This window comes from Leptonychotes weddellii, chromosome 13, assembly GCF_054177405.1.
Source record: "Leptonychotes weddellii isolate Sample4059 chromosome 13, ASM5417740v2, whole genome shotgun sequence".
Lineage (NCBI taxonomy): Eukaryota > Metazoa > Chordata > Mammalia > Carnivora > Phocidae > Leptonychotes > Leptonychotes weddellii.
This window is the reverse complement of record NC_138381.1, coordinates 73,498,991-73,516,380: the sequence shown is the minus strand read 5'-3', so window position 1 is coordinate 73,516,380 and position 17,390 is coordinate 73,498,991. Positions and strand designations below refer to the sequence as shown.

Genomic DNA, 17,390 nt, shown 5'->3' with positions numbered 1-17,390 from the left:
TATATGTTAAAAAAAAAAAAAAAAAAAAGATAGCAGGAAGGGAAAAATGAAGGGAGGGAAATCAGAGGGAGAGACGAACCATGAGAGACTATGGACTCGGAGAAACAAACTGAGGGTTCTAGAGGGGAGGGGGGTGGGAGGATGGGTTAACCTGCTGATGGGTATTAAGAGGGCACGTACTGAATGGAGCACTGGGTGTTATATGCAAACAATGAATCATGGAACACTACATCAAAAACTAATGATGTAATGTATGGTGATTAACATAACATAATAAAATAAAACAAAACAAAACAAAAAATAAAGAAGCAATCAAGTATCCCCGGGGTGCCAGGCTCTGGGATACCTGCCTCTCTTGTCAATCAGTTCTAAATGTAGATCATCAAAATCATCTTAATATAAACTATTCATTTCACCCTCTTTACAAAGTTGCTGATTTGAGCTAAGCTATCTCTATAACTTATTTTTGTTTTTTTAAAGATTTTTAAAAAATTTTTATTTATTTGACAGAGAGAGACAGCAAGAGAGGGAACACAAGCAGGGGGAGTGGGAGAGGGAGAAGCAGGCTTCCTGCTGAGCAGGGAGCCCGATGCGGGGCTCGATCCCAGGACCCTGGGATCATGACCTGAGCTGAAGGCAGACGCTTAACGACTGAGCCACCCAGGCGCCCCTCTATAACTTATTTTTAAATTGTTAAAGGAAATTCTCCATAATTTTATTTGGTTTACATGTGCCAGCTGCGCTAGCAAAACAAAACATATCCGTGGGATCAATTTGCTCTGCAGGCAGTTTGTAATCCTTGAACCAGCATATGGAGAGAGGAGAAAATGACACTGAAAAGTAGACATGGCAGATAAAAAGGCATATTCACTGTGTGCTGATTTTGTATTAGGCAGTTATGTGTAAATAACATATTATTCCATGGCTAATTATTTTAACTGTACATCATTCTGACGATGTCAAATGAGTATTTAGTAAATGCCTAAGCCCCTTAGCATTTTAACCCCAGGTAGACATAGCATAAATACATTTATAGCTAGTAAAGGATTGAGAAAAGAAAATTCCTTCATTATTTGGAAAATTGTCAAATTAAATCAAAGCACATTTCCTATGTTCTGGGAGTGTTATCCTGTATAAAGGACATACTTGACATATACTAGTTTTCTGGTCTGGTCTTCCATGAGGATCCACAGGAACATATATTAATTAGTCCTAGAGTGAGCATAATTCTCACATACTGACTATAGACTCTTTCCCCACCAATCATTTAATCTTGGGAAGTCCAAATACTGAGGTAGTAATTAAACTGTCAATATCTCTTGGCTACTTTCTTAGTTCTAGGACTTTAGGAAATACCTCTACATCCCATTTTCCCAGTCCCTAGGAATAATGCCCCATCCCTCCCAATCCCCTCTCTTTCCATAAAAGCAGGTGACACCATACCACAATGGTGAGGAGGCTGAAGAGAAAGGTGGTCAGGAAAATGGTGATCCCATAAAAATAAAGTGTGCTACAGACTGATGTGTTGGCAGAAGGCAGTTCAGCCACGACTGATGGTGGGGAGTACATCAGAATACACCTAGGAAGAGAATCAATGGACAGGACCACTACTACAGATACAAGACTAGAGAGATACCCATTTGGCACAACAAAATTTATTAAATATGCAATTTTTCTTACCATTTTGCTGACCCTTGCCCATAACATCTTATTCCTTCTCATAGATACATTATCTTCCAATCACGTCACATTATATTTCTACTTAAGTATTTTTTGCCTTGACTATACCTTGTTCTATAAATGCTACCAAGGTTCCATAGAACCTTGTTCCAAATACAAGCAACTTGTCCAGAATGTATGTAGAAAGTCTTTTCCATATCTTTATATAGAAAAGAAAATGGAAATGATAGACTTGGTCCTTGCTTACCTGTGGCTCTGGCTGAAGTTGTGGAAACATTCACTAACATTGCCCAGACAGAATACAGGTATCATCAACAGCAGAGGTATCAGGCTGTGAGGGGGAAAAAAAACTTATCACCCTAATATTCAGACATTTTTATGTCTTTCCCCTTCACAAAATACTCTGTTCTTCTCCCAACTCCATCACCCCCCACTCTCCACAAATATATAATTTCTTCAAGAAAAATGGTTCAAAACCCTTACATATACTTCTTGTCCAATTGTTGGGTAAGTGGAGTGGAGAATGCATTTCAAACCTAAATTAATGAACCCTAAAAGAATGTCAGAGAGTCTTTGGGTGTAGGTCAAAGTTAAAGGAAAAAATCTAACAAGGAGTTCTGTGCTAACTTTCTATGACCACCAGGAATAACTTCATTTTCATTAGCCCCTTCCTGGGAGCTTTTTCAAAGCATACGTTTAAATAACCAATTATTTATCCAGCTAAATATAGCCAGCTCCCTGTAAGAGGAAAAGATCCAGAAGTAAAAGTTACAAACTCTGATATGACCACTACATTAGGTGAGATCTAGATCCTTCTGGGGGTAAACAGTTGTAAGACTCTCACCCGTTGTTATAAAGGTAGATGAAATCTTGAATGCCGTCTGTTATAACTCTTTATGATATAAAAAGGAATTAGAAGTCCAAAGACTTAAAGAGAAATATTTGTTGAAGGTCACATAGAGTTAATGGCAGAATTAAGGTTAAAAATCCCAATCTGTAACTGCTTGCCTATTCTATCTGGGAATATGGTTCCAATGATCATATGTTTGTTGCTTCCAACTCAGTAAGGCTCTGTGAGGACCTAGGAGTGATAGACTCAATGGAAATGAAGGGCACTGTCCTCGTATTTGTTCTCACCTAGACCACAGAATAATGAGAGTTTACGCCTTGCTAGAAAGGAAAGCAAAAACCTTACCTTGACAAAATGATGGCCATTTGACCAACGTGACAAGTATAATCTATAACCTGTGAAAAGAATAAATATGAGTAAAGTCTTAGAATATTGCCAGTCATAATATAATAAATATCAGGTCATCATTTAGCACTTGAACGAACAAGAATTCCCAAGAGCCACCTTGCTTCTGTCAAGCAATATTTGCTCCAAAATTCAATCAAATAGATAGTTCCTCAGCATTGGAGGCAAGGGAATTTTATCTGTATTACTATATTCTAAAAAGTACAACAACAACAGCCACAAGGAGAGCCTGCGGAAAGTAGCTTAATATAAGACTTGGATACCACAACAAATTCTCTTAAGAAGAAAGGTAAATACGAAATCATACAGTACTCCTCAATCTTCTTTTTTTTTAATTTTTTTATTTTTTAAAGATTTTATTTATTTGAGAGAGAGAATGAGATAGAGAGAGAGCATGAGGGGGGAGGGTCAGAGGGAGAAGCAGACTCCCTGCTGAGCAGGGAGCCCGATGCGGGACTCGATCCTGGGACTCCAGGATCATGACCTGAGCCGAAGGCAGTCGCTTAACCAACTGAGCCACCCAGGCGCCCTACTCCTCAATCTTCTAATAATAGTTCAGTTCTATTCTCTTTTAGATCCAGGAAGGTATGGACTTTTCAGATCTTATGGGTGGAGCAGAAGTCTATGTATAAGATGACCAGCAGAAAGCTTAATAGGCCAGGATTAACATAAGGGAGGAGGGTCAAATAAGCCCTTTGGATATAACATCTATTAGACTCTAGAAGAAAGAACATTCCAAAAACCCCTAGTTGTGTTAGACACTGAAAAATAATTTACAGAAGAATGTTATCTGCCCACTGGAAGTTTATGGTAAAAGACTTTGAATAGAACACCTTAAAGTGAAAACAGAATAGAAAACAGCTTTTTTTTCTGTTCTGAGGTAAGAAATCATATTATATTCTAGAATGGCATTGTTAAAAATCAATAAGCATTAAGTGAGCAGTTAATCAATAATCAGTGATGGGTAACTGATTTGCCCTAAAAACTATGGATCAGGAACAGTAAATGATTTCAAGTAAGTCAGCCATTGTTGAATTTAAGCAAAATGGGAAATAAGCAAAATCAGTCTTTGGTGACCTCTCCCACCTGTGTCCCTTCTTTTTATTCTATCCTCTATCCATCAGGCTAACTTGTGTTTAATTCTTGTACTTACGTTCCTGTCAATGAATCTCTGATTTAAAAAAAACTTACTGATAATAGTACCATTTATTCATTCAACAAATTTTTATTGAGTTTCATCATGTGTATGATAATATACCACTTTCATTTGGTCTAGAACTGATCTGTAGGCTCTAGAGAAAGGTATGTGGGGAGGTTTTCCAGATTCATTTCTGGAAATTCATTCATTCATTCATTCATGCTCTTAAACAAAAAATCCCCTTCAAAAAAAACACAAGGGGCGCCTGGGTGGCTCAGTTGTTAGGCATCTGCCTTCAGCTCAGGTCACGATCCCAGGGTCCTGGGATCAAGCCCCGCATCAGGCTCCCTGCTCGGCGGGAAGCCTGCTTCTCCCTCTCCCACTCCCCCTGCTTGTGTTCCCTCTCTTGCTGTGTCTCTCTCTGCCAAATGAATAAATTAAAAAATCTTTAAAAACAAAACAAAATAAAAACAAAAAAAACATAACGGGGTGCCTGGTTGGCTCAGTCAGTGGAGCGTGCAACTCTTGACCTCGGGATTGTAGGTTCAAGCCCCATGTTGGGTACACAGATTACTTAAAGATAAAATCTTAAAAATATATATATATAACAGAATGGATACTGTAGAAATAAGAAAACTGGAATATTTAATAAGATTTACATAATAAGATTAAAATATATAATGACAGCCAAAGAAATGAAAATTGCTAACATCATAAAAATGTTTTTTTAAAAATGATTTTATTTATTTGAGAGAGAGCAAGATAGAGCACGAGCAGGGGAAAAGGGCAGAGGGAGAAGCAGACTCCTTGCTGAGCAGGGAGCCTGATGCAGAACTTGATCCCAGGACCCCAGGATCATGACCTGAGCCGAAGGCAGACACTTAACTGACTGAGCCACCCAGGCGCCCCTAAAAATGTTTTCTACGAAGATCACTTAGTAATACACTGAAAGAATCAGGAATAAGAAACTGATACGAAAACAATGGATCGTGGATCACATCAAAAACCAATGATGTATTGTATGGTGACTAACATAACATAATAAAATTTAAAAAAAAAGGAATAAGAAACTGAGTGTACTAGACAATGGAATACTATTCAGCACTAAAAAGGAATGATTATACATGCTATAATGGATAAACTTCAAAAGCATTATGCTAAATGAAATCAATCAGACATAACAGACTATATATTGGATGATTCCATCTATATGAAATGTCCAGAAAAGGAAAATCTATAGAGTCAGAAATTAGATTAGCAGTTGCCCAGTGCAGGGGGTGGGAAGGAAATTAACAATAAATGGGCATGAAGAATTTGACTAGGGCGAATAAAATATTCTAGAACGGATTTATGGTATTTTACAAGCTAGTAAGTCTCCTTTAAAAACCACTGAATTGTAACTTAAAATAAACAAATTATGTGATATGTAAAATACACATACACACACAAAAAATCCAGATGTACTTAGTGTTCTCCTCTCTTTTATAAATGTAATACTAGACAGTGCCCCAAACCCTCTTTGAACCAAAGAAGGGAAAACAACTACTCCCTGGATCCGTCTTGTTTTCTGATTACCACACATGAACCCCTCTGCCCTTCAGAAAACCAGCATCTGTTATCCACACATACTGAATAAATACAGCAGAGCAAAACAGACATTCTCCCTTTCCAACACCTGTAGCCCAAATTCCATGTGAGCAAACTGAGCACCATCCCTGACTCTACCCAAGATCTTATTCTTTTTAAATTTTTTTTTTTTTTAAGATTTTATTTATTTGCGAGAGAGAGAACGAGAGACAGAGAGCATGAGAGGGAGTGAGAGGGAGGAGGGTCAGAGGGAGAAGCAGACTCCCTGCCGAGCAGGGAGCCCAATCTGGGACTCGATTCCGGGACTCCGGGATCATGACCTGAGCCGAAGGCAGTTGCTTAACCAACTGCGCCACCCAGGCGCCCCCAAGATCTTATTCTTTACTCTAGTGGCAATGATGGATTGGCATGGAGCTAAGAAGGATGGAACCAGGCAGTAAGGATAGTACTGTATGTAAATAACGTTTCCTATAATCAAAACCTTTTTATTTTTTTGATGGCAAGAGAGAAGAGGAAATCTTTTCAACAGAATGGAAACTGTGAGAACATGATTGTTCTTTTATTAACCTCCATGAATTCACCTACCCAGTGCTGAGTGCTTACACTGTTTATCAAGGACATATAGATTTGTTTTAGCATACTGTTCTTAACTATTAGCTCTGAATAAAACTTACCAACGGAAATGTGCTCTGTCCGCTCTGGTTGTGTCTCATCCTCAGCTCTTTGTACAGATACCAGATGTAATTGACGGTGTAAAGAAATGAGGAAATGTAGAATATCTAGGTGAGAATCAAAAAAACTCATAACTGGCCCACTCTGACTTCTTTCAATTTATTACATTATTTTCTGCTATAAGAATCCTACCTAATGGTCTATTAGTAACTTACCGTCTAACATCCATAACATGCAAAACTGGGCCATGTCCGGGAATTCTACCTAGCCCTACCTATTATATGTCTTGGATTCCTTATTTTATCCTTTTGACTATTTAGAGGAACCACAGCATTAGCCACCTCCTCTCACCCAACTATTCTACTATTATGAAGATATCCTAAAGTATTTTTCTATTTTATTTTTTAATTGGAGAGAACATAAGGATTTCCATTTCTAATAATGATAGCTTAGGCTATTTGAACCAAATTTCCCATTTAAAAAAATTAAACATGCTGGATGAAATATTTTTTAAATCCTTAAAAGCATCAAAGAACTGACAAGATAGCAAGGAATCAGCAGGACAAAATCCCAGAGAAAAAAATTTCTGCTTCCATCTTTGATAAAATAATAGAAACAGAATTTGCCCTTCAGCCTTAAAAACGAAAAATTGGGAAAATATGAAACAACTGGTTTTCAAATATTAGGTAACAATCAGTGCAGAACAGTAATCCCTGAAAGAAGAAAAACAAGCAAATGTCCCATCTCACTGGCAGGAAAAAGTGAGTGCAGTGAGGGGGAATCCAAACAGATGGGCTGTCTTGGTGAGTTCAGAGTTTGGAGAGGCCAAAGAGCTACAATACATGAAGCAGATTGTCTGAGAAGAGGTAGCCACACAGATATAGTGCTCTGGAGATTTGCAGGGGTACCCTCGAGTCCTTGATTAAGTACTGATCTATGCATGTGAGACAGAAAACCATGAAGACTGGGAACAGAACAACCAAAGAGGAATAGGTGAAACAATCTCCAAAGCAATAGTTTGTGTTTCCATCAGCCAGAGTGGAAAGACTTCCTAACATATAGGCAGGAAATGAGGGTCCTACAGAATAATAAGGTAGAATCATAAGAAGAGTATCGCCTCACTAATGGGACGAAATTAGCTCTACATCAAAGACTGCCCAAATGAAAGTTTAAAAGCAAGACTTAGAAAAATAAGCAAGCCTTGAAAGGATCAGATAGAGTCAGAGTTAGTGACATCCAAGACAAAATCAAATTTAAAGGAATATATATATATATATATATATATATATGTATGTATATATGTATATATAAATCTAATAACCAATAATGTAAACTCTGCAATGTCTGGCATCTAATAAAATCTTATAAATCTTGGTTGGCTGTGAGCTCCGCTGAGGAGCCAGAGGTTGGGCAGCTGCTCCAGCAGCTCCCCAGTCGCTCCTGATCCCTGGCCCCTCAGTGGCATGACATGCAGGTGATGCTGAAGTGGCCCATGGAGTTTGTGGTGGTGCTGCTGAGCCCTGGTTCCCCAAAATGGCAGCACCTGCCCCTCTGTCCAGCTCCACACATGATCAGATTATGCGAGAATATGGGACAAGATCAACAAGCCTGAAGCTTTCCTGAAGCCTGTCCTGAAGCTTTCTTGCATATCTGGGTACCAGGTTTTACCTGAAGAGATGGCTGCCATACACTTTTTGTAGCTGGTTTGATAATCACATTTCAGCTCCAACTTTGCATCCTGAGAACATTTAAACATTTCGGTAGGTCCTTTTTAAAATACAACTTGAAAGACCTTAAAACTTTCTGCTTGCCACAAGCATATCTTTCTTTTCTGCTTATCAGTAAACAACTGTAACCTAATGTGATAGGTTTTCCAAACAAAAATACCTGGAGCAGCAGTTTAACAAAAGGTGTCCTCAGTGCCACTCAACAAATGGGAGTTTTCCCAAGCACAATTCTGTAAGAAGTGTGTGTATGAATGTATGTGTGTGTGTATTTTAAAATATTATTTGCATTGTGCAAATTTGTTTGATCTTGGGGATTTTGGCTGTGAATTTGATGTGCCACAATTATGGTTAAAAACACTTGCTTGGGGGCGCCTGGGTGGCTCAGTTGGTTAAGCGACTGCCTTCGGCTCAGGTCATGATCCTGGAGTTCCTGGTTCGAGTCCCGCATCGGGCTCCCTGCTCGGCAGGGAGACTGCTTCTCCCTCTGACCCTCCCCCCTCTCATGTGCTCTCTGTCTCTCTCATTCTCTCTGTCTCAGATAAATAAATAAAATCTTTAAAAAAACAAAACACTTGCTTGGTCTACAGAAGATCATTAATGTTTTGTGACCGTATAAGTTATAACGGTAGATTGTTTTATGTGTAGGTATTATTGTTAAATACATGGACTATTTCAAGGCAAAGAGTATGAATCATAAGTTAGAATGACATAGATGTGATTATGGTGACATAAAAACTGTTGTCCTAGGTCTACAAATGCTTGATGAGGAATTAGGACAAACTGGAGATGGGTTGTTTAACACATGGACTCTGCCCAGCCATGTTGAAAAATACTTTTGACTCCAGGCCTTAAAATAGCCATGTGGAGTCTGTGCTCACCTCATTCACACAGAGAGCTCCCTGGACAGTGAACCTCTAAAAAGAAGAAGTTTCCCTCAGAGCAGGAACACAACACAGGTGAGCATGGGGCAGTGGCACTGCTACTTGGAAGGAGCCATTTCACCCCTATATCTGTTATTAAAAACTGAATTTGGATCCTTTGGTCAAGTTCCCCCAAATTCTTTTTAAGAACTGCTTGAGCTTTGTTATTGCAACCCCCTGCCAAAACTTACAGACTGATCATCACCTTGTTTCCAAGGCTGAGGAACAGAAAGTAGCCTCTGTTTTGAGGAGGTGGAAGTACACATTTTTTACTGTTACTTGTTTAGAACCACATTTTACAAAATGCCTTGTTTCCTTTATTATTGTTTCTAGAAAGGAAAGTTTTATTAAAATTGTTTTAGTTTGAATATAAAATAGTTTTATTAATTAGGGCTTATTTTGAAAAATTCTGAGTTCAATTCAAATGTATCCCTGTACCTTTCTCTCTTTTTTTTAAGACTTTATTTATTTGACACACACACAGAGAGAGAGAGAGCACAAGCAGGGGGAGTGGCAGGCAGGCAGAGAGAGAGGGAGAAGCAGGCTCCCCGCTGAGCAAGGAGCCCGATGCGGGGCTTGATCCTAGGACCCTGAGATCATGACCTGAGCCGAAGGCAACTGCTTAACAGACTGAGCCACCCAGGCACCCCTCCCTGTACCTTTTAAAGTAAGGTAATAATCAGAGATAGTTATTCTGATCAGATGGCTTAGAGAAATTTCTGGAATGTTCATATTCTAAGATTCCTTATTAATGAATGTCTGACTTAAATCTAACCAAAATCTGTAACATTATTCTTTGTAGATTTTCATTATATAGTGTTAACAAGCTTACTTGTGAACAAATAAAATATTTCAGCTATTTGTTTACCTTGCCTTTTTAAAAGATTTTATTTCTTTTTTGGGACACCTCTTCCCTGGCTTGTACTATCTCTCTCTCTTTCTCACTATTTCTCTCTAATAAATAAATCTTAAAAAATTTAAAAAATTCTAAAAAAGATTTTTTTTTAAGATTTTATTTATTTGAGAGAGAGAGAACAAGCAGGAGGGAGGGGCAGAGGAAGAGGGAGAAGCAGACTCTCTGCTAAGCAAGGAGCCTGACACGGGGCTCGATCCCAAGACCCAAGGATCATGACCTGAGCTGAAGGCAGACACTTAAGTGACTGAACCACCCAGGCACCCCAAGATTTTATTTATTTATTTGAGAGAGACAGAGCATGAGCAGGGCAAGGGACAGAGGGAGAAGTAGACTCCCCACTAAGCGCAGAGCCCCATGCCAGCAGAGCTTGATCCCAGGACCCTAAGATCATGACCTGAGCCGAAATCATCTGCTCAACCAACTGAGCCACCCAGATGCCCCTTACCTTGCCTTCTAAAAAAAATATTATAAATATACAATGAAGCAGGAAAATATGGCCCATGCCCAAGAGAAAAATTAATCAATGGAAATGGGACTCAGAAATAGCAGATCATAAAAATCAGTAGACAAAGATGTTAACAAAATTATAACAAATATACTCCATAATGTCCAAGAAGGTAGAGGAAAATAGACAAGTAGAGATATGGAAGATATAAAAAAGACCCAAATTGAAATTCTACAGATGAAAAATACACGAAATTAAAATATGACAAAGTAGAAACTGCAAAAGAAAAGATTAGTAAACTTAAAAATATCGAAATAGAAAATATCTAAAATGCGGGACGCCTGGGTGGCTCAGTCGGTTAAGCGTCTGCCTTCAGCTCAGGTCATGATCCCAGGGTCCTGGGATCAAGTCCCGCATCGGGCTCCCTGCTCCACGGGGAGCCTGCTTCTCCCTCTGCCTCTGCCTGTCTCTCTCTCTCTCATGAATAAATAAATAAAATCTTTAAAAAAAAAAAAAAAAGAAAATATCTAAAATGAAACAGAGGAAAAAGACTTAAAAAATGAGCAGGGGCACCTGAGTGGCACAGTCAGTTAAGTGTCCAACTCGATTTCAACTCAGGTCGTGATCTCAGGGTTTTAAGATTGAGCCCCACAACTGGCTCTGTACTCAGTGGAGAGTCTGCTTGGGTTTCTCTCCCCCTCTTCCTCTGTTCCCCTCCATCACCTCAAATAAACAAATAAATCTTTAAGAAAAAATGAGCAAACCCTCAGTGCACTATGAGACAATATCAAGAAGGCTAATGACCATGGAACTGGAATTCCAGAAGGAGTAGAGAAGCAGGGAAAAGCAAAATATATTTGAAGAAATAACCAAATTTTTTTCAAATTTAATGAAAATAGAAAGCACAAGAAGCATGGGGGAAAAAAAACACACCAAGGCACATCCTAATAAAACTACTAAAAATCAGTGATAAACAGCAAACAACAAAAACATTCAGGGTAAAAAGCCATATTATGTACACAGGAACAAAGATTAGAATGACATCACACTTCTTTTTGTTTGTTTGTTTGATCAAAGGGCATATACATTTATTATCTGATAGTACCAAACTGCCATCCTTACTCTATTGTGTCAATTTACATTTCTCAGCCAACAGTGTGAAAGAGTTTCTGCTTTTCCACATCTTTGTCATCCCTAACATATTTTCAAACTCTTTGGTCTCTGCCAATCTGCTAAATGAAAAATGGTTGCACTCCTAGTTTTAACTGGTATTTTGTTTGGTATGTAGGGCTGGGTATCCTTTTGCATGTTTGAAATCCATTTTTTTTTTCTGTGAATTGTATTCTTTGCAAACAAGTTATTGGCCTACTCCTAATTGATTTTGAAAGCTCTTTATATATTAAGGAAGCTAGATTTTCATTTTCACATAGATTATAAATTGTTTTTCCTAGTTTGTCTTTGCATATTAATTATTTAATTAATTAAATATTTAATTAAAAAAATTTTTTTTGACATCACACTTCTTATAAGAAATAATACAATCCAGAAAACATAGACACAACATCTTTAAAATAACTGAAATGGGGGAAAAAAATTCGTCAACCTAGGGACGCCTGGTGGCTCAGTCAGTTATGCATCTGCCTTCCAGGTCATGATCCCAGGGTCCTGGGATCAAGCCCTGCGTCAAGCTCCTTGCTTAGTGGTGAGTCTGCTTCTCCCTCTGCCTCTGCCCCTCCCCCTGCTTGTGTTCTCTCTCTATGTCAAAATAAATAAATAAAATCTTTAAAAAAAAATCTGTCAACCTAGAATTCTATACATAGAAAAAATACCTTTCAAAAACAAGGACAAAAAGTAAGGATTTTGCAGGCAAACAAAAACTAAGAGAATACACTGAAGCAAACCATTACTATAAGAAGTGTTAAAGGAAATCATTCAGGAAAAAATATGTGATAACAGATAGAAATTTGAATCTACACAAAGAAATTAAGAGTACCAAAAATGGGAACAGTTTGATGTTTCCTTAAATAATTAAATATAGAATTACCCATATGATTCAGCAATTCCACTCCTAGGTACACACCTCGAAGAACTGAAAACAAACACTCAAACAACTACATGTATATCTATGCCCATAAAAGCACTGAGAATAGCCAAAAAGTAGAAACAGTCCAAATGTCCATAAACATATGAATGAATAAACAAATTGTGACATATACATACAATATTATTCAGCCATAAAAAGGAATGAAGTACTGGTACATGCTACATAGATTACCCTTCAAAACATTATGCTAAGTGAAAAAAAAAAACAGATACAAAGGTCACATTTTTTTTTTTTTTAAAGATTTTATTTATTTATTTGACAGAGAGAGGCACAGCGAAAGAGGGAACACAAGCAGGGGGAGTGGGAGAGGGAGAAGCAGGCTTTCCGCCGAGCAGGGAGCCCGATGCGGGGCTCGATCCCAGGACCCTGGGATCATGACCTGAGCCGAAGGCAGGCGCTTAACGACTGAGCCACCCAGGCGCCCCATAAAGGTCACATTTTTAATGATTCTATTAATTATAAAGCATCCAGAATAGATAAAGCCATAGTAACTTAACTCAGGTCAGTGGTTTCCAGGTAGGGAAATGGAGAGAAACTGCTTAATGAGAAAGGGGTTTTTACTTTGGAGTGACAGAAATGTTTTGGAACTAGATAGAGATGGGGGTTGCACAATATTGTGAATGTACTAACAACCACTACACTGTTCACTTTAAAGTGATCAATTTTATCTTTTTTTAAAAAGATTTTATTTATTTATTTGACAGAGAGAGAGACAGGACAGCGAGAGAGGGAACACAAGCAGGGGGAGTGGGAGAGGGAGAAGCAGGCTTCCTGCGGAGCAGGGAGCCCAATGCAGGGCTCGATCCCAGGACCCTGGGATCATGACCTGAGTTGAAGGCAGACATTTAATGACTGAGCCACCCAGGCGCCCTGTGATCAATTTTATCTTATGTGAATTGCATCTTAACAAATTTTTTTCTTTTTCAAATTTTTATTTAAATTCCAGTTAGTCAGCATGCAATGTAATGTTAGTTTCAGGTGCAGAATTTAGCGATTCATCACTTACATACAACACCCAGTGCTCATCACAAATGCCCTCTTTAATACCTATCACCCATTTAACCCATTCCCCTGCCCACCTCCCCTCCAGCACTCCACCGTTTGTTCTCTATAGTTAAGAGTCTATTCTCTGGTTTACCTCTCTTTTCTCCACTCTATTTTCATCTGTTTTGTTTCTCAATAAATTGTTTTAAAATTTTTTCAGCATCAGAGGATCCCAATGAAGATGGTGGAATAGGAGGATCCTGAGCTCACCTCCCACTGACATACCAAGGCTACTACTACATATAGAGCAACTCTCAGAACGATCTGAAGATTAGTAGAACAGCTCTTCCACACCTAAATATAAAAAGAAAAAAATACATCAAGAAGGGTAGGAGAGGCAGAGACACAGACTGAGCAGGATCCAGACTCTCAGCACAGTGACCCACAGCAGGAAGGATATTACAGGCATGGAGGTCCTCCCTGAGGAGCAAGGGGTTCAATTTCTACATTGGGCACCCCCTGCCCTGGGGACTTGCACCAGGAAGATGAGCCCCATAACACCTGGCTTTGAAAATCAGTGGGGCTTACCTCCAGAAGAGATAGAGGGATACAGGAAACTGAGACTCCACTCTTAAAGAGCCCATGCACAAATTCAGTCACAGTGAGACCCAGCACACAGGCAGCAGTTTTAAAAGCACCCAGGCCATATATGAAGGAGACTTATTGGCTAATTCTAGGGCATGTGATGGAAGGGCAGGTATCTATAGGAACTTTCTCCAGGAATGGAAATGCTGGTGAATGCCATTATTCTTGCCCTCTTTCTGCCTAGCTGGGCCAACTCTGGTGGGTACCCATTCTGACACTCTCCATCTACCTTTCAAGCCTGCTAACCCTACCCCAAAATTATCCTATGCCCTGCTCAACCCACCTGCCCCAGCAGGTACCCCTTTCAAAGCAGCTCCTATGGGGGATGGGATAGGCTCCACCTAGCAGTGCACCAACAGTTGTGGCTGGGCCCTGAAGGTAGCCATACCCAGGGCTAGCCCCAATTATCAGCACCACCATAGCAGCCATACCCAGGCCTCTAAGCCAGTTGTGCCAGGGGCCAGTTCTGCACACCAGTGCACTCAGAACAGTCATGGCCCAGCCACAATAGGAGGGCAGATACAGCCTATACAGAAGATATCCCTGGAGCACCTGGTTCTGGTGACCAGGAAGGAATGTGTTTCTGGGCCCCACAGGATGAACTCTACATAAGGCCACTCCATCAAGACCAGGAGGCACGGTTTGCCTATGTAAGACATAGAAACAAACACAGAGAACCAGGCAAAATGAGGAGACAGGGGAATATGTTCCAAATGAGACAACACCACAGCAAATGAACTAAATGAAATGGAAATAAGCACTCCACATAACAGAGTTCAAAGTAATGGTCATTATGATGCTCACTGAACTTGGGGGGAATGAATGACACAGTGATAATTTCAAAAGAATATAAAAAATATAAAAAAGAACCAATCAGAGCTGAAAAATACAATAACTAAAATGAAAACTATACTAGAAGGAATCAACAAAGGATTAGAAAATGCAGAATGTATCAACAATCTGAAAGAGGGTAGCAGAAATCATCCTAGCTGAACAACAAAAAGAAACAAGAGTAAGAAAAATGAGGATAGTTTTTTTAAAAAGAAAAAAAAAAGAAAAAAATGAGGATAGTTTAAGGGACCTCTGGGCAACATTGAGTGTACAATCATTCACATTATAATGCTCTCAGAAGACAGAAAGGGGCAGAAAAATTTTTTAAAGAAATACTTGCTAAAAACTTCCCTCACCTGAGGAAGGAAACAAACATCCAAGTCCAGAAACCAAAGAGAACCCCAAACAAAACGAATCCAAAGAAGTCCACACCAAGACACATAATTTAAATGCCAAAAATTAAAGAGAGAATCTTAAAAGCAGTAAGAGAAAAGCAACTAGTTATATATAAGGGACCATCCATAAGATTATCAGCTGATTTTTCAAGCAAAAACTTTGCAGGCCAGAAGACAGTGACATGATATATTCCAAGTACTAAAAGGAAAAAAACTGGGCGCCTGGGTGGCTCAGTCATTAAGTGTTTGCCTTCAGCTCAGGTCATGATCCCAGGGTTCTGGGATCGAGTCCCACATCAGGCTCCCTGCTCGGCAGGAAGCCTGCTTCTCCCTCTCCCACTCCCTGTGCTTGTGTTCCTGCTCTCGCTATCTCTCTCTCTGTCAAATAAATAAAATCTTTAAAAAAATAAATAAATAAAAGGAAAAAAACCTACGACTAATACTCCATTTAGCAAGATTATCATTCAGAATTGAAAAAGAGATAAAGAATTTCAAAAACAAAAGTTAAAGGAGTTCATCACCATTAAACAAACCTTTCAAGAAAAGTTAAAGGACCTTCTTAGAGGGGAAAGAAGAGGCCATAACTAGAAGTAAGAAAATTATGAAAGAAAAAAATCTCACCAGTAACAAATATATAGTAAAGGTAGTGGATCAACCATTTGCAAACCTAATATGAATGTTAAAATTCTAAAGTAGTAAAATCAACTATATCTACAATAATTAGTTAAGGGATGCACAAAATAAAATATAAAATATGACATCAAATACGTAAAAAAGGGAAGGAGAGTAAAAATATAGTGCTCTTAAAATGTGTTTGGGGGCACCTGGGTGGCTCAGTCGTTAAGCGTCTGCCTTCGGCTCAGGTCACGATCCCAGGGTCCTGGGATTGAGCCCCGCATCGGGCTCCCTGCTCCGCGGGAAGCCTGCTTCTCCCTCTCCCACTCCCCTTGCTTGTGTTCCCTCTCTTGCTGTGTCTCTCTCTGTCAAATAAATAAAATCTTTAAAAAAATAAAAAATAAAAATAAATAAAATGTGTTTGAACTTAAGTGATTATTAACTTAAAATAGACTGCTATATACAGAGGATGTTATACATGAACCTCAAGGTAACCACAAACCAAAACCCTATAATAGATACACAGAAAATATAGAGAAAGGAATCCAAACATAACACTAAAGAAAGCAATCAAATCATAAAGGAAGAAAGCAAGAGAAGAAGAAAAGAATGAAGAACTATAAAAATATATTTAGGGGCACATCGGTGGCTCAGTCAGTTGAGCATCAGACTCTTGGTTTCAGTTCAGGTCATGATCTTGGGGTCATAGGATTGAGCCCCACATCGGGCTCTGTGCTTAGCATGGCATCTGCTTGAGATTCTCTCTCTCCCTCTGCCCCTCCCTCCACTTGCTCTCTCTCTCTAAAATAAATAAATAAAATCTTTAAAATATACATATATTTAGGGATACCTAAATATATAAAGCAATTATTAACAGATCTTAAAGGAGAAATAAAGAGCAATATCAATAATAATAGGGGACTTCAATACCCCGCTTTCAACAATGGAGATATCATCCAGAGGATCAATAAGGTAACACTGGACTTGAATTACACTTTAGACCAAATGGACCTAACAGACATATATATAACATTCTATTCAACAGTAGCAGAATATACATCCTTTTCAAGTGCACTTGAAATATTCTCCAGAATAATATATTAGGTCGCAAAACAAGTCTTAACAAATTTAAGAAGACTGAAATCATATCAAGCATCTTTTCCAATCATAATGATATGAAACTAGAAATCAATAACAAGAGGGAAACTGTAAAATTCCCAAATACATGGAAACTAAACAACACACTCCTGAACAACCAATGCATCAAAGAAGAAATTAAAAGAAAAAAATTTTTAAAGATTTTATTTATTTGTCACAGAGAGAGAGAGGCAGGCAGAGGGACAAGCAGACTCCCTACTGAGCAAGGAGCCCAATGTGAGACTCGATCCCAGGACCCGGGGATCATGACCTGAGCCAAAGGCAGACACTTAACTGACTGTGCCACCCAAGCACCCCAAGAAAAATTTAAAAATATCT

At 38.8% G+C, this 17,390-nt stretch overlaps 1 protein-coding gene across 1 annotated transcript in view; it reads right to left on the bottom strand.

Annotated features, from left to right (window-relative positions):
* TMEM116 (transmembrane protein 116) overlaps nucleotides 1-17,390 on the bottom strand; it is a 50,708-nt gene that overhangs the window by 11,697 nt on the left and 21,621 nt on the right. Inside the window, exons 5-9 of the mRNA XM_081802208.1 lie at nucleotides 8,116-8,124; nucleotides 6,335-6,439; nucleotides 2,876-2,925; nucleotides 1,928-2,011; nucleotides 1,444-1,579 (exon numbers count right to left, since the gene is read on the bottom strand). Of these exons, the coding sequence (XP_081658334.1) occupies nucleotides 1,444-1,579; nucleotides 1,928-2,011; nucleotides 2,876-2,925; nucleotides 6,335-6,439; nucleotides 8,116-8,124 (384 nt within the window). The remainder of the gene's footprint in view (nucleotides 1-1,443; nucleotides 1,580-1,927; nucleotides 2,012-2,875; nucleotides 2,926-6,334; nucleotides 6,440-8,115; nucleotides 8,125-17,390) is intronic.